Below are 16,428 nucleotides of genomic sequence, written 5' to 3'. Positions count from 1 at the left end.
CGCTTTTTTTCGTATCTTTAATTTCAATTGTATTAGCGATGCCGGTTCTCATAGTTTTGGTGGTGGTTATGAAGTTAAATTGATTAATTTCACAGTTGTGGACCTCTGCTTCGTAAAAACTCTATCATTATAGCATGACATTTGATTTTATTCCCCAATTCCTAGTTTGAATTACCGCCAAATACCCTCAACTCACAAAATCATTCAATTTCACAATAATTTAATATACGTTTCTCAAAACTAAATGGATAATCCTTTTTTGATTTATGCACTGTTTGGCTAATCTTTTTATTCACTTCATCCACAACTAAGACCAATTCCATTTGCTAGGACTTATCTAATGATCATCAACCTTAAATTAAAATCTCCAAAATTTCTTATTGATGCGAAAAATATTTTATCTAAACTTTTGGTTTATTTATTATTTTATAGTCCTATTTACATTATATTACAACTTGAACTTCATAATCTTCTTCTAACTCAGTGTTTTCTACTATTCCGTCTAAATCCAACTCTTCATCGTCAAATATCAATTTCGCTTTGTTAATATTAATCAGTTTCTCATCAATATTCTTAATCTTTAAATAATGTAATAATAATTTTCGAATTTGGGTCTTTGGTGATACTTTTATAGATATTCGTTTATTGTCTTTCCCTTTTAATCCAATGGTGAAAAATTCATCTTTCTCTTCATCGTCAATCTCAACCGTCTCAACCAATTCACCATCATCTAAGTCTGCATCTTCATCTTCATCATCTAATACACTACTATATCCAATATTATTAACCTCTTGAATTTCATCTTCTATAAATGATTCAACTTCTTCTTCTATATCAATTGGCACTGTCAATGTTCGTTTATCAAAGTATAATTCAAGCTTATTGACATTCTCCTTCGGTATTAATAAACAATTGATAACAGTGGGATGTACAGTATTGGTTAAAATATCCATAGGAGGTTTAATTCGAAGTGTACTGGGTTTATAAAATGGTTTCATCTCCATCTTACCTTCAACCCAAATTAAACTTGTGTTTTCAAAATCATATGCTTTGATTTGGACTGGAGTAAACCCTGATGATGTAAACTTTGTTTTAAAATATTTTAGAATTGATCTTTGAATTTTTTCAAATTTTTTAATTCCATTCGTCCCAAAATCAGTTGATTCAATAGGATTAAAATCAGTAGGAACATCTAATTTAATAACTACTTTTATCACATATTGTCGTTTCTTTTCATTTTCTTCAGTAAAAGTATATAAATCTTCATTTTCAGGTACTGAAGGTGAAAATGATCGATCTTCTCGAAAAAACTCCAACTCTTTATCTTCTGTCTCATCATCCAATAATAACTCATCTTTCTTGGTATCAGGTTGTTTCTTCTTAAGCGTTTTCTGTAATCGTGATCGAATAGCATCTCTATCAACTATAGCGCTTATCTTCCTCGTAACTTCAACCACATCTTTGTTTGTGTCACTATTACTAGCATTGTTTATTGATGATGTGATTATATCTACATCTGTATCTTCAGATTTATCTCTAATATCAAGCACAGAGTCTTTCAGTATAATTTTATCTTCGAAACTTTCATTTATATCCAGTTGATGATTATGATGATGATGGTGATGATGATTTGATTTATGCTTTGATTTCTTCTTCTTTTTCTTATCACTGGATGAACTTAATGAAAAAAAATCATCTTCCAATCCAAATGATCTCTTCTTATCCCTCGATGGTGAACTTGACAACTGTCCCCGATCGCTACTATCTTCATTAATTGAACTACTCATAGTGATGTAAATTTATTCATGATATGGGCTAATCTTGATGTAATAACTCGTAAAGATATCTGAGTTGATATTTTCAATTTTTTTTGTACTAAAAATAAGATTACAGTTTAAGTCAATTTAATTACAGATTAATTTTCAGATTTACAATTTGAGAAAGGACCTGGAATTTTTTACAGGTTTCAATGTTTTCATTTCTTAAATAGAATCATTAAACCAACCATTGATCTATCCATACATCTATCAGTATCATTTAAATTCATAACAATGGCTCCAGCAGCAACATCAAAGAAAAGTGCGGGTGCAGCTTCATCTTCAAGTTTAGCCAAATCAATCCGAAGTTTATCGTTCAAAGCTAGATTCAGATTTAGTTATGGATATAATAATGATATATATGAATACATTACAAAGTATAGGACAGCTTGGGAGAAATCATTGTTTTATATAGATGAGAAACATACATTAGACCAGATTAAACAAGAAGTCATCGTACCGAAAGAATTGATATCGGTAAATATCAAACAATTACATATTCCAGATGCAAAATTTAAAGGTATAGATAAAAATCAAATTCAAAATACCTTCCAATCAGATTTAGTATTATCATTAAAGAAAGGAAGTACCAATAAACTCCATACTTTGAAAATATCACAACCATTCTCCTTGGATTCTGTTTCTAGAAAGGGGTATCTTTTAAACACAGGTGGTCATATAACATCTACAAAATGGTTATATAGAAAATTAGATGAATCAATTAAAGAACATTATCTTGCTGTATCAATAATCTATGGCCATGATGGTATCGAAAACACAATCAACAATGAAGAATTGTCATTATTCCCTACTCTATCTGATCAAAAGAATATTAAATCAGGTATCCAGATTTGGAAATATAATCTTCAAGATAATAAACTTGAAATGATAAAATTCTACATAACTACCGATATAGGTGCAACAAATAATCTTAATTGGTTACCTATAAACATAGAAGGTGATAAAAAGTCATTGGGAGTATTAGTGGGGAGTTTCACGGATGGGAAAGTACATCTTATAAAAGTTACTACTAATGGACCTCAATTTGCTGAACTTATAAAACCATCATTTTCATATTCTATCCCAGTATCAAGTGGGATTGACATAGTATCTGTAACTACATTTGATTTTATTGGTCATGATAAGATTCTTGTTGGTTTGAGTGATGGTTGTATCGCAGAGTTTATTTTACCTTATTATAAACTTGAATCACAATTTGATGAGAATGATGTATTAGTACCCTCCTTTATATCAAAAGTTGCCAGTAGTGCAATTTCATCATTAGTAACAGCAGAACCAGAACCAGATCATTATGTGATAGTGATCAATTCTCTTGGTATACAATCTCTTGCATTTGAATATCTGAATTCTATTCAAGGACTTATATTACCACTTTCTGCTAAATCAAGCATTACACCAACTTATAATCCAGCCCTTCAAACCCTTATTGGAACTCCAAACCAAGATACTCTTGGATTCAATTTTATAAGAAGTCCTCATGAAGGTTCTAATCTATTAATTAAATTGGATTCATTTATAACATCAACCAAAACTTCAGAAAGATTAGGTCATCCATTAACTTTAACCGGTACATCTGGAGGAGATTTATTTGTGGTTAATCATAGTAGAAAGTTTCTTAATGGAGGTAAACCCAATAATAAGATGATGAAGATTCTCAAACTTTGGAAATTAAGATTAAAGGAAAGTTTAGAACTTTCAGCGGATTATGAATTAATCCCCAGTGAAGAACCTTCTCAATTCCCCGTTGAACCAGCTCAAACTGTTATATCATCAATATCATGGAATGAGAATGCTACAGGGTCTTCATTATATAGCGCAGGTACGTTATCTGGTCTTTTAATCGTTGAAAGATTAGATCCCGAAGCGTAAATGGTTTTATTTATGTACATGTATATGACTCTATATAAATTAATATTTAGGAATTTTTGGATCAATTTGATCACTCCATTGATTTAATCCACCAATAACATCTTTAACTGTAGGAAACTTAAACTCTTCGATTAATTTCTTTGCGGCTAATTGTGAATCATTACCATACCGACAAATAACATAAACTTCATCTAATTCCTTATTGAAATCAGAAGGTAAATAATCATCTATGCTATCTAATTTTTTAAATATTGGATCCCATTGAATATTTATTGAGTTTGGTAGTTTGGTGATTTGAAATTGTTCTTTAGGACGAACATCTATAAGGATTGGATTTTTGATATCATGTAATTGTTTAACATTTATTCTGTATTTAGCATCCAATACATTTGGATCAAACTTTCCACAGAAGGCAGCATAATTGATAGCATTACTTTCAATGGTGGATTGATCTATTTGAGGCGAATCACCGCAAACCCCACAATCTGGTTTTCTATTTCTCATTTTAAACTGTCTTATTTGTTGATGAGGATAACCAGTATATTGAGCAAGGAAAGGTTTAAAATTATCCTTGGTATAATAGTCAGTCAAAACTTTTATAGTCTCGATGGCCATAGTTAAACCAACTAATCCAATAGCTGGACCAATAACACCACCATCAGAACAAGATGTAACGGATTCTGGAGCTGGAGGCTTTGGATAAAAACATCTATAACATGGACCGAAATTTTCAAAATTTAATATTGAAAGTTGACCATCTGATTTTAACCCAGACCCACTGACTATAGTCTTACCACATAATACTGATACATCGTTGATTAAATATCTTGCTGCTGGAGCATCAGTACAATCAAGGACTAAATCATATTTTGAGATGATTTCAAATGCATTATCATTAGAAAGTCTGAAGGGATAAGTTTCCACTGTGACATGAGGATTTAATCGAGATATGTATTTCTTAGCTGAATCACATTTATACATTCCTACATTATCAGTAGTATGCAATACTTGTCTGTGTAAGTTACTTATATCAACTATATCATCATCGATGATACCTATTTTCCCAATCCCAGCTGCTGATAAATAAAGAAGGGCAGGACATCCTAACCCACCAGCACCTACCACAAGAATACTTGATTTCTTCAATTTGATCTGGGAAGGTAATGATCCGAATTCTGTCACTATCATTTGTCTACCATATCTTTTATATTCATCTAATGAAAAGTACTCATCTACTTTTGGGTATAATGTTTGGCTATCTGATGAGACGTGTGATGGCTTGCTGACTTGTTTTAATTTTTCATTTTCAAGCTCTAACTCCTTTATCCTTGATAGGAGTTCATCATAAGAAGGCTTTGACATGATTTAAACTTGATATCTTTGTATAATTATAACTTCTTTTAAAAAGGAAGACGGGCTTTGTAATTTAGAGTTATAAATTTTTTTTAGCAGTACATCATATGAGAGCATCGTACAGTTTTTTTTTGCAATGTGGAGTTGCACGGTATAATTCTTGATACGATAGTTTATAATTTAAGTTAATTTATATTATGATATACTGATTTTATACATTAAGAGGGTTTAAACTAGTTTAATAGACATGGGATATTTATGAAAAACTCGAGAAAAGCAAGTTTGATACCAGACTAAGTACTAACTTATCTCTAAAAAGATTTATTATATATGGGATTTTTCGTTCATTTACTTAGTTACTTTTTTCTTAAACAGACAGTTGTTATATGGTTGATTAAACAATCTTTTGTTTAACGAAGAAGCTCTTCAAGTGACGTAATTGATATACACAAGTACCGACTAAGACAACTAATTGAACAATGGTCCATTTAACCACTCTTGAATTGGTGTTTTCAGATTGATCTCTAAAGATAGCTTCTCTTTCTCTCATATGTTCTTGTTCCCAATGGATTTCTTGTAATTTTTTGTTTAAGGATTGAACTTGAAGAGTTAATGAATCAATCTTTTTGGTAGATTTTGAATCAACATAATCATGAGCAGAACCAAGAGCAACATCAAAGAAAATTCTATGATTTTTACCACGAGAACCATCAGAATAAACTGGAGTTAAACAGAATTTATGTTCACCTGAATCTAATGAAGTGAAAGTGAATTCACCACTTGGTGATGATTTTTGAGAAACAACTCTATGATCATTATCAAAAGTTTCCTATAATAATATTAGTTAGTACCAATACATTCAACACATAAACATAATCATAAAACATTAATGGATACATACGTCAACAGTGATTTGAACTCTTAAGTTGGAATTACGATCAAATTCACCATTATGATCATTCTTTTCATAAGCATCGATTCTACCAACAACTAAAGTATCTTCCGGTAATTCTTCAAAGAAACATCTGGTTTCACCAGTGTTCAAGTAGAAATGTAAAGCATTACTCAACTGAGCAAATATCAATACCAATGCAATTATCTTACTAGTGACTGAATTCAACATCTTGTATTTATATATGGAGTTACCTTAAACAATCAATAGTCCCTTGTTGGTTTAGTTCGTACCTTTTGATTCAAACTTGTTTTTGTTATTTCGTGTCTTGATTTCGATTTTTTTTTTCACAGTTCGAGTCGTGCGAAAGTTCATAAATTTGGGTGAGTCTCCTTTTATAACGCGTTTGGGGTATACAGTGAGACAACTTTAATTTTTGCAATCCTTCTGTAGAAGAATTGTGTATGGTATCTATTAATCTAAATGCTGATATGTATGTACATGTATATGCTAATAGGGTTATTTACTTTCCTGTTTTTCTCTTACTGACGATTTTCTTCTTGATATGTTTTTTCATTTTGGTTTTCCTCTTCTCTTGCTTGGCTAATTTTGCAGCCTCCTTTCTAGCTTTCTTTTCATCTTTATCTTCAAACTTCTTACCTCTTGGAATACCATCTTCCTTTTCAACCCATTCTTTATCGTCGTCAGTTTCTTCACTATCGTCGTCATCATCGTCGTCCTCATCGCTATCTTCATCTTCATCGTCATCTTCACTTTCACTGTCATTGTCGACATCATCATCATTCTCACCTTTATCATCGACTAATTGTTTTAATGTATCAACTTTACCTTCGGAAAACTTTTCAAAATCTCTTTCTTCTAAATTATTCAATGATCTAACTAAATGAATTGATCTGAAGATTTCATCTTCAACTTCATCATCATTTTCAGTCTTTAAAGGTAATTTTTCTAAATAAGCTCCTAATTCTTCATCACTATTATCCTTAAGCCCTAATAATTCACCTTCATCTATAATATATTTGAATAATAATCTCTCTGGATATACATTAATCTTCTTTCTGGAGAAGAAATCATTAACGTTTTTAATATCCATTCTTAAGAAATCAAGGGCCATAGGATGATCAGGTTCAACTGATTGAGATACATCAATGATATATAATTTATCTTTATGAACAATTGAATTATATTCACTTAAATCAGCATGGACTAATTTACAATCTTGATACATTCTTCTCATATAAAATAACATTTGTTGATAATAATGAACGATTTCATCTACATCTTTAAATGGATGATCTCTTAATTTTGGCGATGGTTGACCTTTTCCCTTGGTTAAATATTCCATTACTAACACATGTGATCTTAATTCTATTGGTTCAGGACATGGGATTCCATTGGTATATAGTCTCTTTAAATTTCTAAATTCCTTTTCTGCCCATACTTTAACCATTTTTCTAGGATTACTTTGATTCTTTGAATTTCTAAATCTGAATTCTCCATCAACATATCTTTCTCTATCTTTGAATACTAAAATCGATGTTTTATAAATCTTGACGGCATATTCTCGAGTGGTAATTTCAGGATCTTCATGATCTCCATGATATACATTAGCTTCCTTACCTGTACTTATACATCCATTAATTCTAGAAATAATATTTTTGTTGAAGATTTTAGCTAAAAAGGCCATAGTTCTAGGATCAAGTACTTGTTCAACAGTAGCTCTATTGGCTCTATCCTTAGTCACTTTAGGACCTTTCTTTATAGGATCTGTTTTAATCTTATCAGCATATTTCTTAACAATCTCTGCTCTATCAATTAAAGTCTTAGGTTGAACATTACCATTTTCATTATTATTAGTTTCATTATCTGAATCTGAGTCTGTATCAGAAGATGACAAATCTAGGTTGGCAGTATTATCTATGATATCTTCTTTGGACATTCTATATCCTTCAAATTGTGGTCTGATCAAATAGTATATATCTATAGTAGTTATTTTGGTTTAATGAAATAATTTTTTTTTAAATATGATGCCTTGGTTTATATACAGGATATTTATTCATAGTATAACAATATTATAATGAATAACACAATTAATTAAGTCAATTATCTTAGTAAACCTTAGTTAAGATAGTTGACAATATCTTAAAGAAAAGATGACAGTATTCAGTTAGACAAACCAATTGAATAATTACAGTTGGAGTAATTATAGAGTAATTTGTGTTAAATCACTATACAAAATTTACCCTCACTCATTTTTTATTTGAGTGATGATCGCTCTTCAGTAAATTTCCAAAAACAATTTGATCTGTGGGAATATATACTACGCCAACCCTTTGATAACCCCCCAAGACATTGGTACAATTATAGAACAGATAGATACAACATGGCTTTATCAACATCATTGAATAGAATACTACCACAAGTATGTACACGTTGGGATTAAACAGGGATTTACCTTGTGGTTGTGATCGATATAGGGGCTCATTACTAACATAAACAAACTATAGAGATTCATGGGTGTAATACCTCTTTTCATTGGGATTGAAATAATATTGGGCATTGCTATCTTAAACAAAGCAGGTGGGATCTATGGTATCTTATCCATCTTCACCGGCCATCCTATTAACTTCTGGCAATGGTTATACAATGTGCTTTCTATTTTCACTTTACCATTTTATATTTCAGCATTAATCAATTTAAAAACAAGACCAAAGAATGCTAGAAAGATGTCATTAGCATCTATCATATATACAATCGATACCATTATTGGACTTTTGTATACCATTTATTTCATCTATTTCTGGTTCAGTCTGGAAGATGTTAAATCAAACTCACTTGATTATGCTAAGCGTGCTGTTGGAAATGATTATGCAGCTGATCAAGATTATGGATTACCAGTTACTACTACTAGTAAAACAACAACTCCAGACTTATCCTCCCAATCAGCATCTTTAGTAAGAGAATTATATGTTACATTCGCTACTACTATAGCTATCACTGCTATTAGAATATACTTCAATTTAGTATTTGTTTCTTTCACCAAAGCATTATTAAAACAAGATCTTAGTGATAGAAAATACAATGAAAGACTCACCGGTGATGACGATGATGAAGTTGAGATTTTAGGTGCTACTGGAATCTTAGCTGGTGTTCATAGATTTATCTATGATTTAGAAAGAAGATCAAAGGATTACTTAAATGTTCTCTTTAATTAACACTTTTAAACTTACCATGTTGACATAATTTATAAACCAAAATACCATAAAAGTATTCTCATGTCATACCTAATAATATCTCTACTAATAACCCATATCTTTATATATAATCTAATTAATCTTAATAAAATCTCCCCCCCCCCCCCCTCCACTTTATAAAAAGTTTCTGTACGGCACTTCTATTTTGGATTCTCACTCACAACCAAAAAATGATCTGGTTACCTTCTTTACAAATTTAAAATCCTCTATTTCCTTTGCCATCCAATGTCATCAATCATTACTTAAGATAAAACATCATGGGTCAAGCTACAAGTGGTCTAACTGGTTCTAGTAGTCAGATTCTAGAATCATTCACCAAGAGTGAATGTAAGGAATTATTCAATGCTCGATGTGTGCTATTGTTCAGACCTATTGAGTTGCAAACCATTGCCTCAAAATTAAATATCACCAATATTAAAGAAAAGAACATCATAACTACCAGTGACCTTGCTTATCTTTGTCAATTATCAAATGATAAGAATGAAGATAATTCAAGTGTAAGTCCTCAATTCAAATGTGTGTTGAATCTTTTATATAACTCATTTCAAGTTATAGGGAAATTCCCCTTTATTCAAGATTATGAAATAGGTAAGATGAATGGTTTATCGATTGAGGAATTGTTAGTGGCATGCATATTCCATAGTGGAAGATATAAGAAAATATTCAATAAAGAGTTTGATTATGTTAAACTTTTGTTTATTTCATTGGCTTTAGGAGATAGTGAAGAAGAACCCACCCCTATAACGAAACCAGAATATATAGAGAATGTCATCCCACCAGGTGAATTAGAACCTTATAGTTTGGAATTACACGATCCATTCCTTGATGATGATCCTATTAATGTCAGAACTAGAAAAATCAAGTGGGATACTTTCAAATTGATTGATAATTTTGATGATGTGGATGTGGAATCATTATCTATAAATGCTCATAGTTTACTTGAATTGATAACGTTATTCCTAATTATTAACTCCATTCCAAAGATGAATCATGATAAGATGTATGATCAATTGAACGAAGGTATCAGAGAGAGGTGGCAAGAGTTTGAGAATAATGCTTTATTCTTATTAAGATATTTCAAATTAAATATTACGAATCAAAATGTTAAAACTGAAACTATAAATTTCATTGAATTCAAACATACCATTGATAATCTCTTACCAAAATTCTTTAATGAAGGGTTTACTATGTTATTCAAATATGGATTCCTTTCTTCATTAATATCGCAGAGAAGTAGAAAGAACTCTACTTCAAATAAGGAAAATGAGGAAGAAGAAGAAGCACCTCCAGAAACAACAAAATCAAAGAAATCTATATCGGCCAAATTTGTTGAAACTAGACTTGTCAACTTACCCTCCTTATCATTAATTGGTACAATTTTGACTAATCTAGGATCTAATATCAATATTTCTAATAAAAATCTAGTCAAATTATACGCTGGGTCAGAATCAGGATTCTCAATAAGATCATTAGAACTGAAAATATTCAAATGGCAAGCTCCAACTTTACTTATTGTCAGTGGCAAACGATTAAAAAACAAAACTATCACCAGTAATATGAGATATCAACAATTTAAATCTGAATATCCTCAATTTTTCCGATCTCTGGAAAATTCGTTAAAGGATTGGCAAACTGAAAATGATAAGATCACTTATGGTGTATTAATCTATCAACCTTGGAGAAATTCGAATAAGAGGAATTTTGGCGATGAACAAAGTATTATTTTCTCTATTCAACCTCGAGTAGATGTTTACAAAAGTACTCATAATGCAATTTTAAAGGGAGAACTGGTTTATTTCAATAATCTTGGTTTAGGATTAGGATTTGGTAATAATCAACCCGTTAATAAAAATGGAGTCAAGAAATTCTTACCAGGAGAAGTCTCTCTTACAATTGAAGCAAATTTAGAATTCGCAGTATTCAGACATGTTTCAACTCTGTCAGCTCATGCAGTTAGTTATTTCCAGAAATCAACTCAAGAACAAATTGAATTAACTGATTTCGAAGATCGATTTATGATTACTGATTTAGAAGTGTGGGGGGTTGGATCAACTAAAGAATTAGAAGAACAACGGAAACAATGGCAATGGGAAGAAAAACAAGCGGAAGCAAGACAAAGTGTTAATCTTAGAAGTCTTGGAGAGGAAAGAGCATTCTTGGAAATGGTAGGGTTAGTAGGTAATCATAATGCTAATGGTGGTTCAGTTTAAGTAGGAAATCAAATATACATATATTTAATGGCATATTTTATAGTGCGCGATGGGAAAGATGAGCCGCATCGAATTTTTTTTTATTTTTATTCTGTGAATAATTTTTTTATTTTTGATTAGTATGTAAAGTTTGTAAATCATTTATTTACTTTGAAAACGTCTACAAGATTACACAGATTATTATGGCTAAAGGGGATAAGAAAGGGTCAAATAATGCTGATTCGCGTAATGAACCAGTTACAAAAGATAGTAGATTTAAATCGGTGCATAATGATCCAAGATTCAATTTACCAAACTTGAAGAATTTTAAAATCAAAGTTGATGAACGTTTCAGTAGAAAAGAATTAAAGAAATTGAATGCTGGTGCTACTGGTAAACATGTCAAGATAGATAGATATGGTAGAAAATTAAAGGATGAAGACTCCACTAAGGCTCTTGAAAAGTTTTATGAACATGAGGAAGATGAAGAAGAAGAAGTTGATGAGAAAGAAATAGAGGAATCAGACGATGATGATGATGAAGAGGAAGAGGAATCAGATGAATCCGAAGTTGAAGATGTAGAGGCTATACTTGATAGAGCTAGAGGAGAAGGTATTGCTTCTGCATCCGAAGATGAAGCATCTAGTGAATCAGAATCAGATTCAGATTCAGACTCCGAAGATGAAGTCGAACTTGATGAAGATTCAGAAATAGAAGTCGAAGAAGGAAAACCAGAAGAAGGTGAACCATCATCCGGTTTCGCTGTCGTTAATATGGATTGGGATAACCTTAAGGCAGTAGATTTAATGGCTACATTTGTTTCTTTCGTTCCAGCAGGAGGATCTATAAAATCAATCACTATTTATCCATCAGAATTTGGTAAAGAACAAATGCAAAAAGAAGAAATAGAAGGTCCACCAAGAGATCTTTTCAAGTCCAAGAAAAAGAAAGTTGAATCAGATTCAGATTCTGATGATGATGAAATTGATGTCAATAATAAAGATGATTTAGAAAGAGCTGCAAGAAAATTATACGAAGAAGATGATGGCGAAGAAGATTATGATAGTAAAGCTTTACGTCGTTATCAATTACAAAGATTAAGATATTACTACGCAGTAGTGAAATGTGATTCCGTTAGTACTGCCAAAAAGATTTATGATAATTGTGATGGTACAGAATATGAATCAACTGCCAATATATTTGATTTAAGATATATACCTGAAGATATGGAATTTGATGAATCAGAAGCAAAGGATATATGTACCAAAGTGTCATCAAGTTATAAACCAGATTCTACTTTTGTAACGGATGCTTTACAACATTCAAAAGTGAAATTAACTTGGGATGAAACTCCAAAAGATAGATTAACATTATCATCAAGACCATTATCCCAAAAAGAAATCGATGAAATGGATTTCAAAGCATATCTTGCATCTGATTCTGATGGAAGTGATGCCGAAGATTCAAGTTTGAAAGATAAATATAAGAATTTATTAGGAGGTAGTTTCGGATCATTTGGTAAAAAAGGAAGTAAAGATGATGAAGACGATGAAGACGATATTGACATGGAAATTACTTTTGCTCCTGGTTTAAAGAACGAAGAAGAAAAGAAACCAGAACCAGAACAAGAAAAAGACGAGTCTACAATTGATTCCTATAAACGTAAAGAAAAGGAACGTAGAAAGAGAAGACTTGCCAAGTTGAAAGAAACCCAACAGGCTGAAAAGGAAAAGAAGAATGAAGAAAATGGTGTTGATTCTAAAGCTAAAGATAAGAAGAATAAAAACAAGAATAAAAAGCATAATATTGTTGATGAAAAATCAAAGGCTGAATTAGAGTTATTAATGATGGATGATGAATCCAAAGAAGAACATTTCAATATGAAAGATGTTATTAAAGCCGAAAAGCAAAAATCAAAGAAGAATAAGAAAGGTAGAAAGAATATCGATACAGAATTAACCCAAGATAAATTCGAGGCCGATTTGAATGATCCTCGTTTCAATGAAATATTTGAAAATCACGATTATGCCATTGATCCAACAAATAGTGAGTTTAAGAAGACTGAAACTATGAAAAAGATTTTAAACGAACGTTCTAAAAGAAATCGTGATGAAACAAATAATAAAGATAACAGACAAAATAAAAAACATCACAAAAATAATCAAAACTCTAATAATAAAAATGGCGGTAATGATGAAGTTGGTTCATTAGTTAATAAAATTAAACTGAAATATAGAAAATAAGTATAGTGTATTATAGAATTTTACTTTTAATTAATTGCATTAAATATATAAACATGATAGGTTAGATATTACATCTATTATATGCATAGAATTACTTCAATGACAAAACAGGGCAAAAGTTTTTTTTGCACCTTCTTCAAAAGCGCTTCGCTGCAAGTTTATGCTGCCCTAAAAGTATAGGGAGGGACCAACTATTTAAACATCACCTTGCAACTACCTTTATAAAATTTTCAATTATTCTGCTAATATTATGTAGGGGTAATTTCAAGAATAATGTAGTAGTGGGTTGTCACGATCACTAAGCTTGAAAAATGTATAAAAATTGGAAGATGTTCGAAAGCTTTTGGTTCCTAGTTTGATTTGAAACCAATTAAAGATTCAAATCAAGATGTCTGGCATTCAAGCTTTGATCTCAAAGTTCGAGACAAATCAACTGGGGTTCGAATCAGCCACCATTGCTCCTGTTCCAAAAAGGGTTTCAAGACTCTTTATATCTCCAAATCCTAACATTAGCAATTATATTCAGAAATCAAATGTGGAAGAATATCCAATTAAGAAATCAACTGCAGCTATACTTAAAGATCCACAATCTAAAAATTTGGATCAAGCCCTTGGAAGAAGTAAGAAAGTGGCTTCTGCTGAAAAATTCTCTACTTTTGATTTAAGAAATAACGAACCAGGTATTTCCAGCAAGAGAACTTCAAAGAGTTCAATTTCTTCTAGTGCCATTGACAAAGAAACTCTCACTGGATTCAGAATTCTTCTGCCACTACCAACTAGGTCCAAGATTTTTGAATCGAATTCAGCTGAAGCTTTCAAGACATCCAAACCAGATAACAGATTAGAGTCAGAAAAGAAGTCCAGTATAGATCCAGTCGATTCCACAGATAACGTTAAAACTGACACTTCCAATATCTCTGCTCCCAGAACTGAAAGTCCTAGTAAAGAACTGAGCAAATCATTGAAAAGTGGAAGTAATCAACCAGTTAGACACAATGTTACTCTTCCACTTGATAGTATTGATTCGCCTTCTCTCTCACAATCACAATCACCAGTCAGTTCCATTAAAGAACTTGATAGGTTATCCAAAGAAATTGATTCATATATGAAGAGTCCTGAAATGAGTAGTGCTGAATTAGCTATAATTAAGTCACAGCCGGTGAAAATGGTTACGAGGTCACCTATTAGATCTACAAAAGAATCAGATAGAGATAGTCCTGAAATGGTCAATTATGAGGATTTACCTGATAGAAGTAGCAAAAGAAATCGAATTTTTGAAATTCCTAAAAAGCTGGAGAAGAGGAAAAGTTCAAGTACTACAGTTGGATCTTCGTCGTTAGAAACAAATCCAACCACACTTAACAATATTATTACCACTAACTTGATTTCTACTCCAAATGCATCACCGCACGAGAGAGACAACGATCTCTTTGAAAATAGCTCTCGCAGATTCAGTACTCCTATGACACCACCAATTGAAATCGGTACCGCTAAAAGAACAGTTATTAACAGACCTATTCCAGAACTTTCAGAAGGATCTAATAACAATGAACCAGAATTAGAAGCTACACAATTGTTATTATCACCTATAGTATTTCCTAACGAAACTAGTACTCCTAAGAAAGTGGGTGCGAAAACGGTTGCTGAATTTGAGAATTATGATAAAGAAGAAGTACCATCTCCTAATCCTAATATGAAATATATTACCAAGATTGAACAAACTTTAGATAATTTACAAGATGAATCAGATTTACAAAAACTGAAGGAGGATCAAAATCCAACTTCGAAATTTAATAAAAAGTTTGGCAGTTTAAAGAAATTATTTGTGAAGAAAAGTTCAATTACACCACCTAGGATGATTGTTGACAGTACTCCATCATCTATCAAATCTCCTGTCCAAAGACAAGCTCTTGAGTCTCCACTTAGTACAGCAGCTGATGAAGATGTTTTTCATGATGCTAGTGATTCTGGGTTTGATAATTCTAAACTTTTGATTCCCAATTTGAATTATCAAATCTCAGATAGTCCTTCAAGTTATATCCCTACTAGACCAGCACCATCTCCAACAAGAAGTAAAACAAAAGTAACTAATAGAGTTGGAACTATTAAAAGAGTGGAACAAGTAGTTGTCACTAAACGAACTTCAAAAAATCCACCTCCAAATAAAGAACTACCACCTTTACCTGTGACACCAATTGGAAGCAAGCCCACTACTTTGGAACCAAAAATGATTGCGAAAAATCCGACTTCATCTCAGCAAAGACAACCACTAGCACAACCACCACAACAAAGTTCTGGTTCCATGAAGAGAATGAAGAGAGATAGTTTATTTCAAAGAGAAGAAACTATTCAAGCTATTGAAGAAAGTTACAACAAGAATAGAAATAGCGAAGTTTCATCAGATGAAGGTTACTTCCGTACCCCACATACATATAGAATCTTCCTAAGCAAAGTTGATAATAAGATCACTGCTACAAGTTTAAACACCAAGAGGAATAGTATTGATGTTGCTACTCAAACTGGAGAAGAAGTTACACAATCAGAAACCCCCATTGGTCCAAAGCGTCAATCCTTAAATAGAAAAAGCCAAGTCCAAACCAAGACCACCGTTTCAGGAAGGTCACAAACGCCTATTGAGCCAAGAGTTGAGAATCAATATTGGAAACAATTTATGAATCAAGATAATTTCATTAATTATTTTGAAAAATTTGTCGATGAATCCTTCACTTACATCAAGCCTAAATAAATAAATTTTATTCATATATATAA

At 31.7% G+C, this 16,428-nt stretch overlaps 9 protein-coding genes across 9 annotated transcripts; 5 read left to right on the top strand and 4 right to left on the bottom strand. All coding sequences in view use genetic code 12, as the record gives it.

The window, feature by feature from the left end:
- Positions 1-443: 443 nt before the first annotated feature.
- DFJ63DRAFT_315185 (uncharacterized protein) lies at positions 444-1,787 on the bottom strand (the record flags this gene model as incomplete). The annotated part of the gene is made up of 1 exon (XM_064906504.1): positions 444-1,787. The coding sequence occupies one exon, from the start codon at positions 1,785-1,787 to the stop codon at positions 444-446; it is 1,344 nt and encodes a 447-aa protein (XP_064759891.1).
- A 48-nt stretch (positions 1,788-1,835) lies between these two features.
- DFJ63DRAFT_229338 (transcription factor TFIIIC subunit) lies at positions 1,836-3,727 on the top strand. The gene has a single exon (XM_064904240.1). The coding sequence runs from the start codon at positions 2,052-2,054 to the stop codon at positions 3,705-3,707; it is 1,656 nt and encodes a 551-aa protein (XP_064759890.1). The 5' UTR covers positions 1,836-2,051; the 3' UTR covers positions 3,708-3,727.
- Positions 3,728-3,746: 19 nt separating this feature from the next.
- Positions 3,747-5,069, bottom strand: UBA4 (Uba4p; the record flags this gene model as incomplete). The annotated part of the gene is made up of 1 exon (XM_064905289.1): positions 3,747-5,069. One exon carries the CDS (start codon positions 5,067-5,069, stop codon positions 3,747-3,749), a length of 1,323 nt encoding a protein of 440 aa, XP_064759889.1.
- Positions 5,070-5,261: 192 nt separating this feature from the next.
- ERP5 (Erp5p) lies at positions 5,262-6,329 on the bottom strand. Its single transcript, XM_064904243.1, has 2 exons — positions 5,962-6,329; positions 5,262-5,889 (listed from the first exon to the last, which is right to left on the bottom strand). Exons 1-2 carry the CDS (start codon positions 6,181-6,183, stop codon positions 5,455-5,457), a joined length of 657 nt encoding a protein of 218 aa, XP_064759888.1. The 5' UTR covers positions 6,184-6,329; the 3' UTR covers positions 5,262-5,454.
- A 146-nt stretch (positions 6,330-6,475) lies between these two features.
- Positions 6,476-7,912, bottom strand: DFJ63DRAFT_323580 (protein kinase; the record flags this gene model as incomplete). Its single annotated transcript, XM_064907531.1, has 1 exon — positions 6,476-7,912. The coding sequence occupies one exon, from the start codon at positions 7,910-7,912 to the stop codon at positions 6,476-6,478; it is 1,437 nt and encodes a 478-aa protein (XP_064759887.1).
- A 372-nt stretch (positions 7,913-8,284) lies between these two features.
- Positions 8,285-9,470, top strand: DFJ63DRAFT_320688 (uncharacterized protein). The gene is made up of 2 exons (XM_064907227.1): positions 8,285-8,395; positions 8,481-9,470. Exons 1-2 carry the CDS (start codon positions 8,357-8,359, stop codon positions 9,186-9,188), a joined length of 747 nt encoding a protein of 248 aa, XP_064759886.1. The 5' UTR covers positions 8,285-8,356; the 3' UTR covers positions 9,189-9,470.
- A 14-nt stretch (positions 9,471-9,484) lies between these two features.
- Positions 9,485-11,437, top strand: DFJ63DRAFT_290157 (TLD domain-containing protein; the record flags this gene model as incomplete). Its single annotated transcript, XM_064905287.1, has 1 exon — positions 9,485-11,437. The coding sequence occupies one exon, from the start codon at positions 9,485-9,487 to the stop codon at positions 11,435-11,437; it is 1,953 nt and encodes a 650-aa protein (XP_064759885.1).
- A 33-nt stretch (positions 11,438-11,470) lies between these two features.
- DFJ63DRAFT_232048 (pre-rRNA-processing protein ESF1) lies at positions 11,471-13,853 on the top strand. The gene has a single exon (XM_064904247.1). It carries the CDS (start codon positions 11,620-11,622, stop codon positions 13,657-13,659), a length of 2,040 nt encoding a protein of 679 aa, XP_064759884.1. The 5' UTR covers positions 11,471-11,619; the 3' UTR covers positions 13,660-13,853.
- A 194-nt stretch (positions 13,854-14,047) lies between these two features.
- On the top strand, positions 14,048-16,405 carry DFJ63DRAFT_337270 (uncharacterized protein; the record flags this gene model as incomplete). The annotated part of the gene is made up of 1 exon (XM_064908528.1): positions 14,048-16,405. The coding sequence occupies one exon, from the start codon at positions 14,048-14,050 to the stop codon at positions 16,403-16,405; it is 2,358 nt and encodes a 785-aa protein (XP_064759883.1).
- Between the last annotated feature and the right edge of the window lie 23 nt (positions 16,406-16,428).

This window comes from Scheffersomyces coipomensis, assembly GCF_036884675.1.
Source record: "Scheffersomyces coipomensis strain NRRL Y-17651 chromosome Unknown DFJ63scaffold_7, whole genome shotgun sequence".
Lineage (NCBI taxonomy): Eukaryota > Fungi > Ascomycota > Pichiomycetes > Serinales > Debaryomycetaceae > Scheffersomyces > Scheffersomyces coipomensis.
This window is presented reverse-complemented; position numbering and strand designations above follow the sequence as displayed.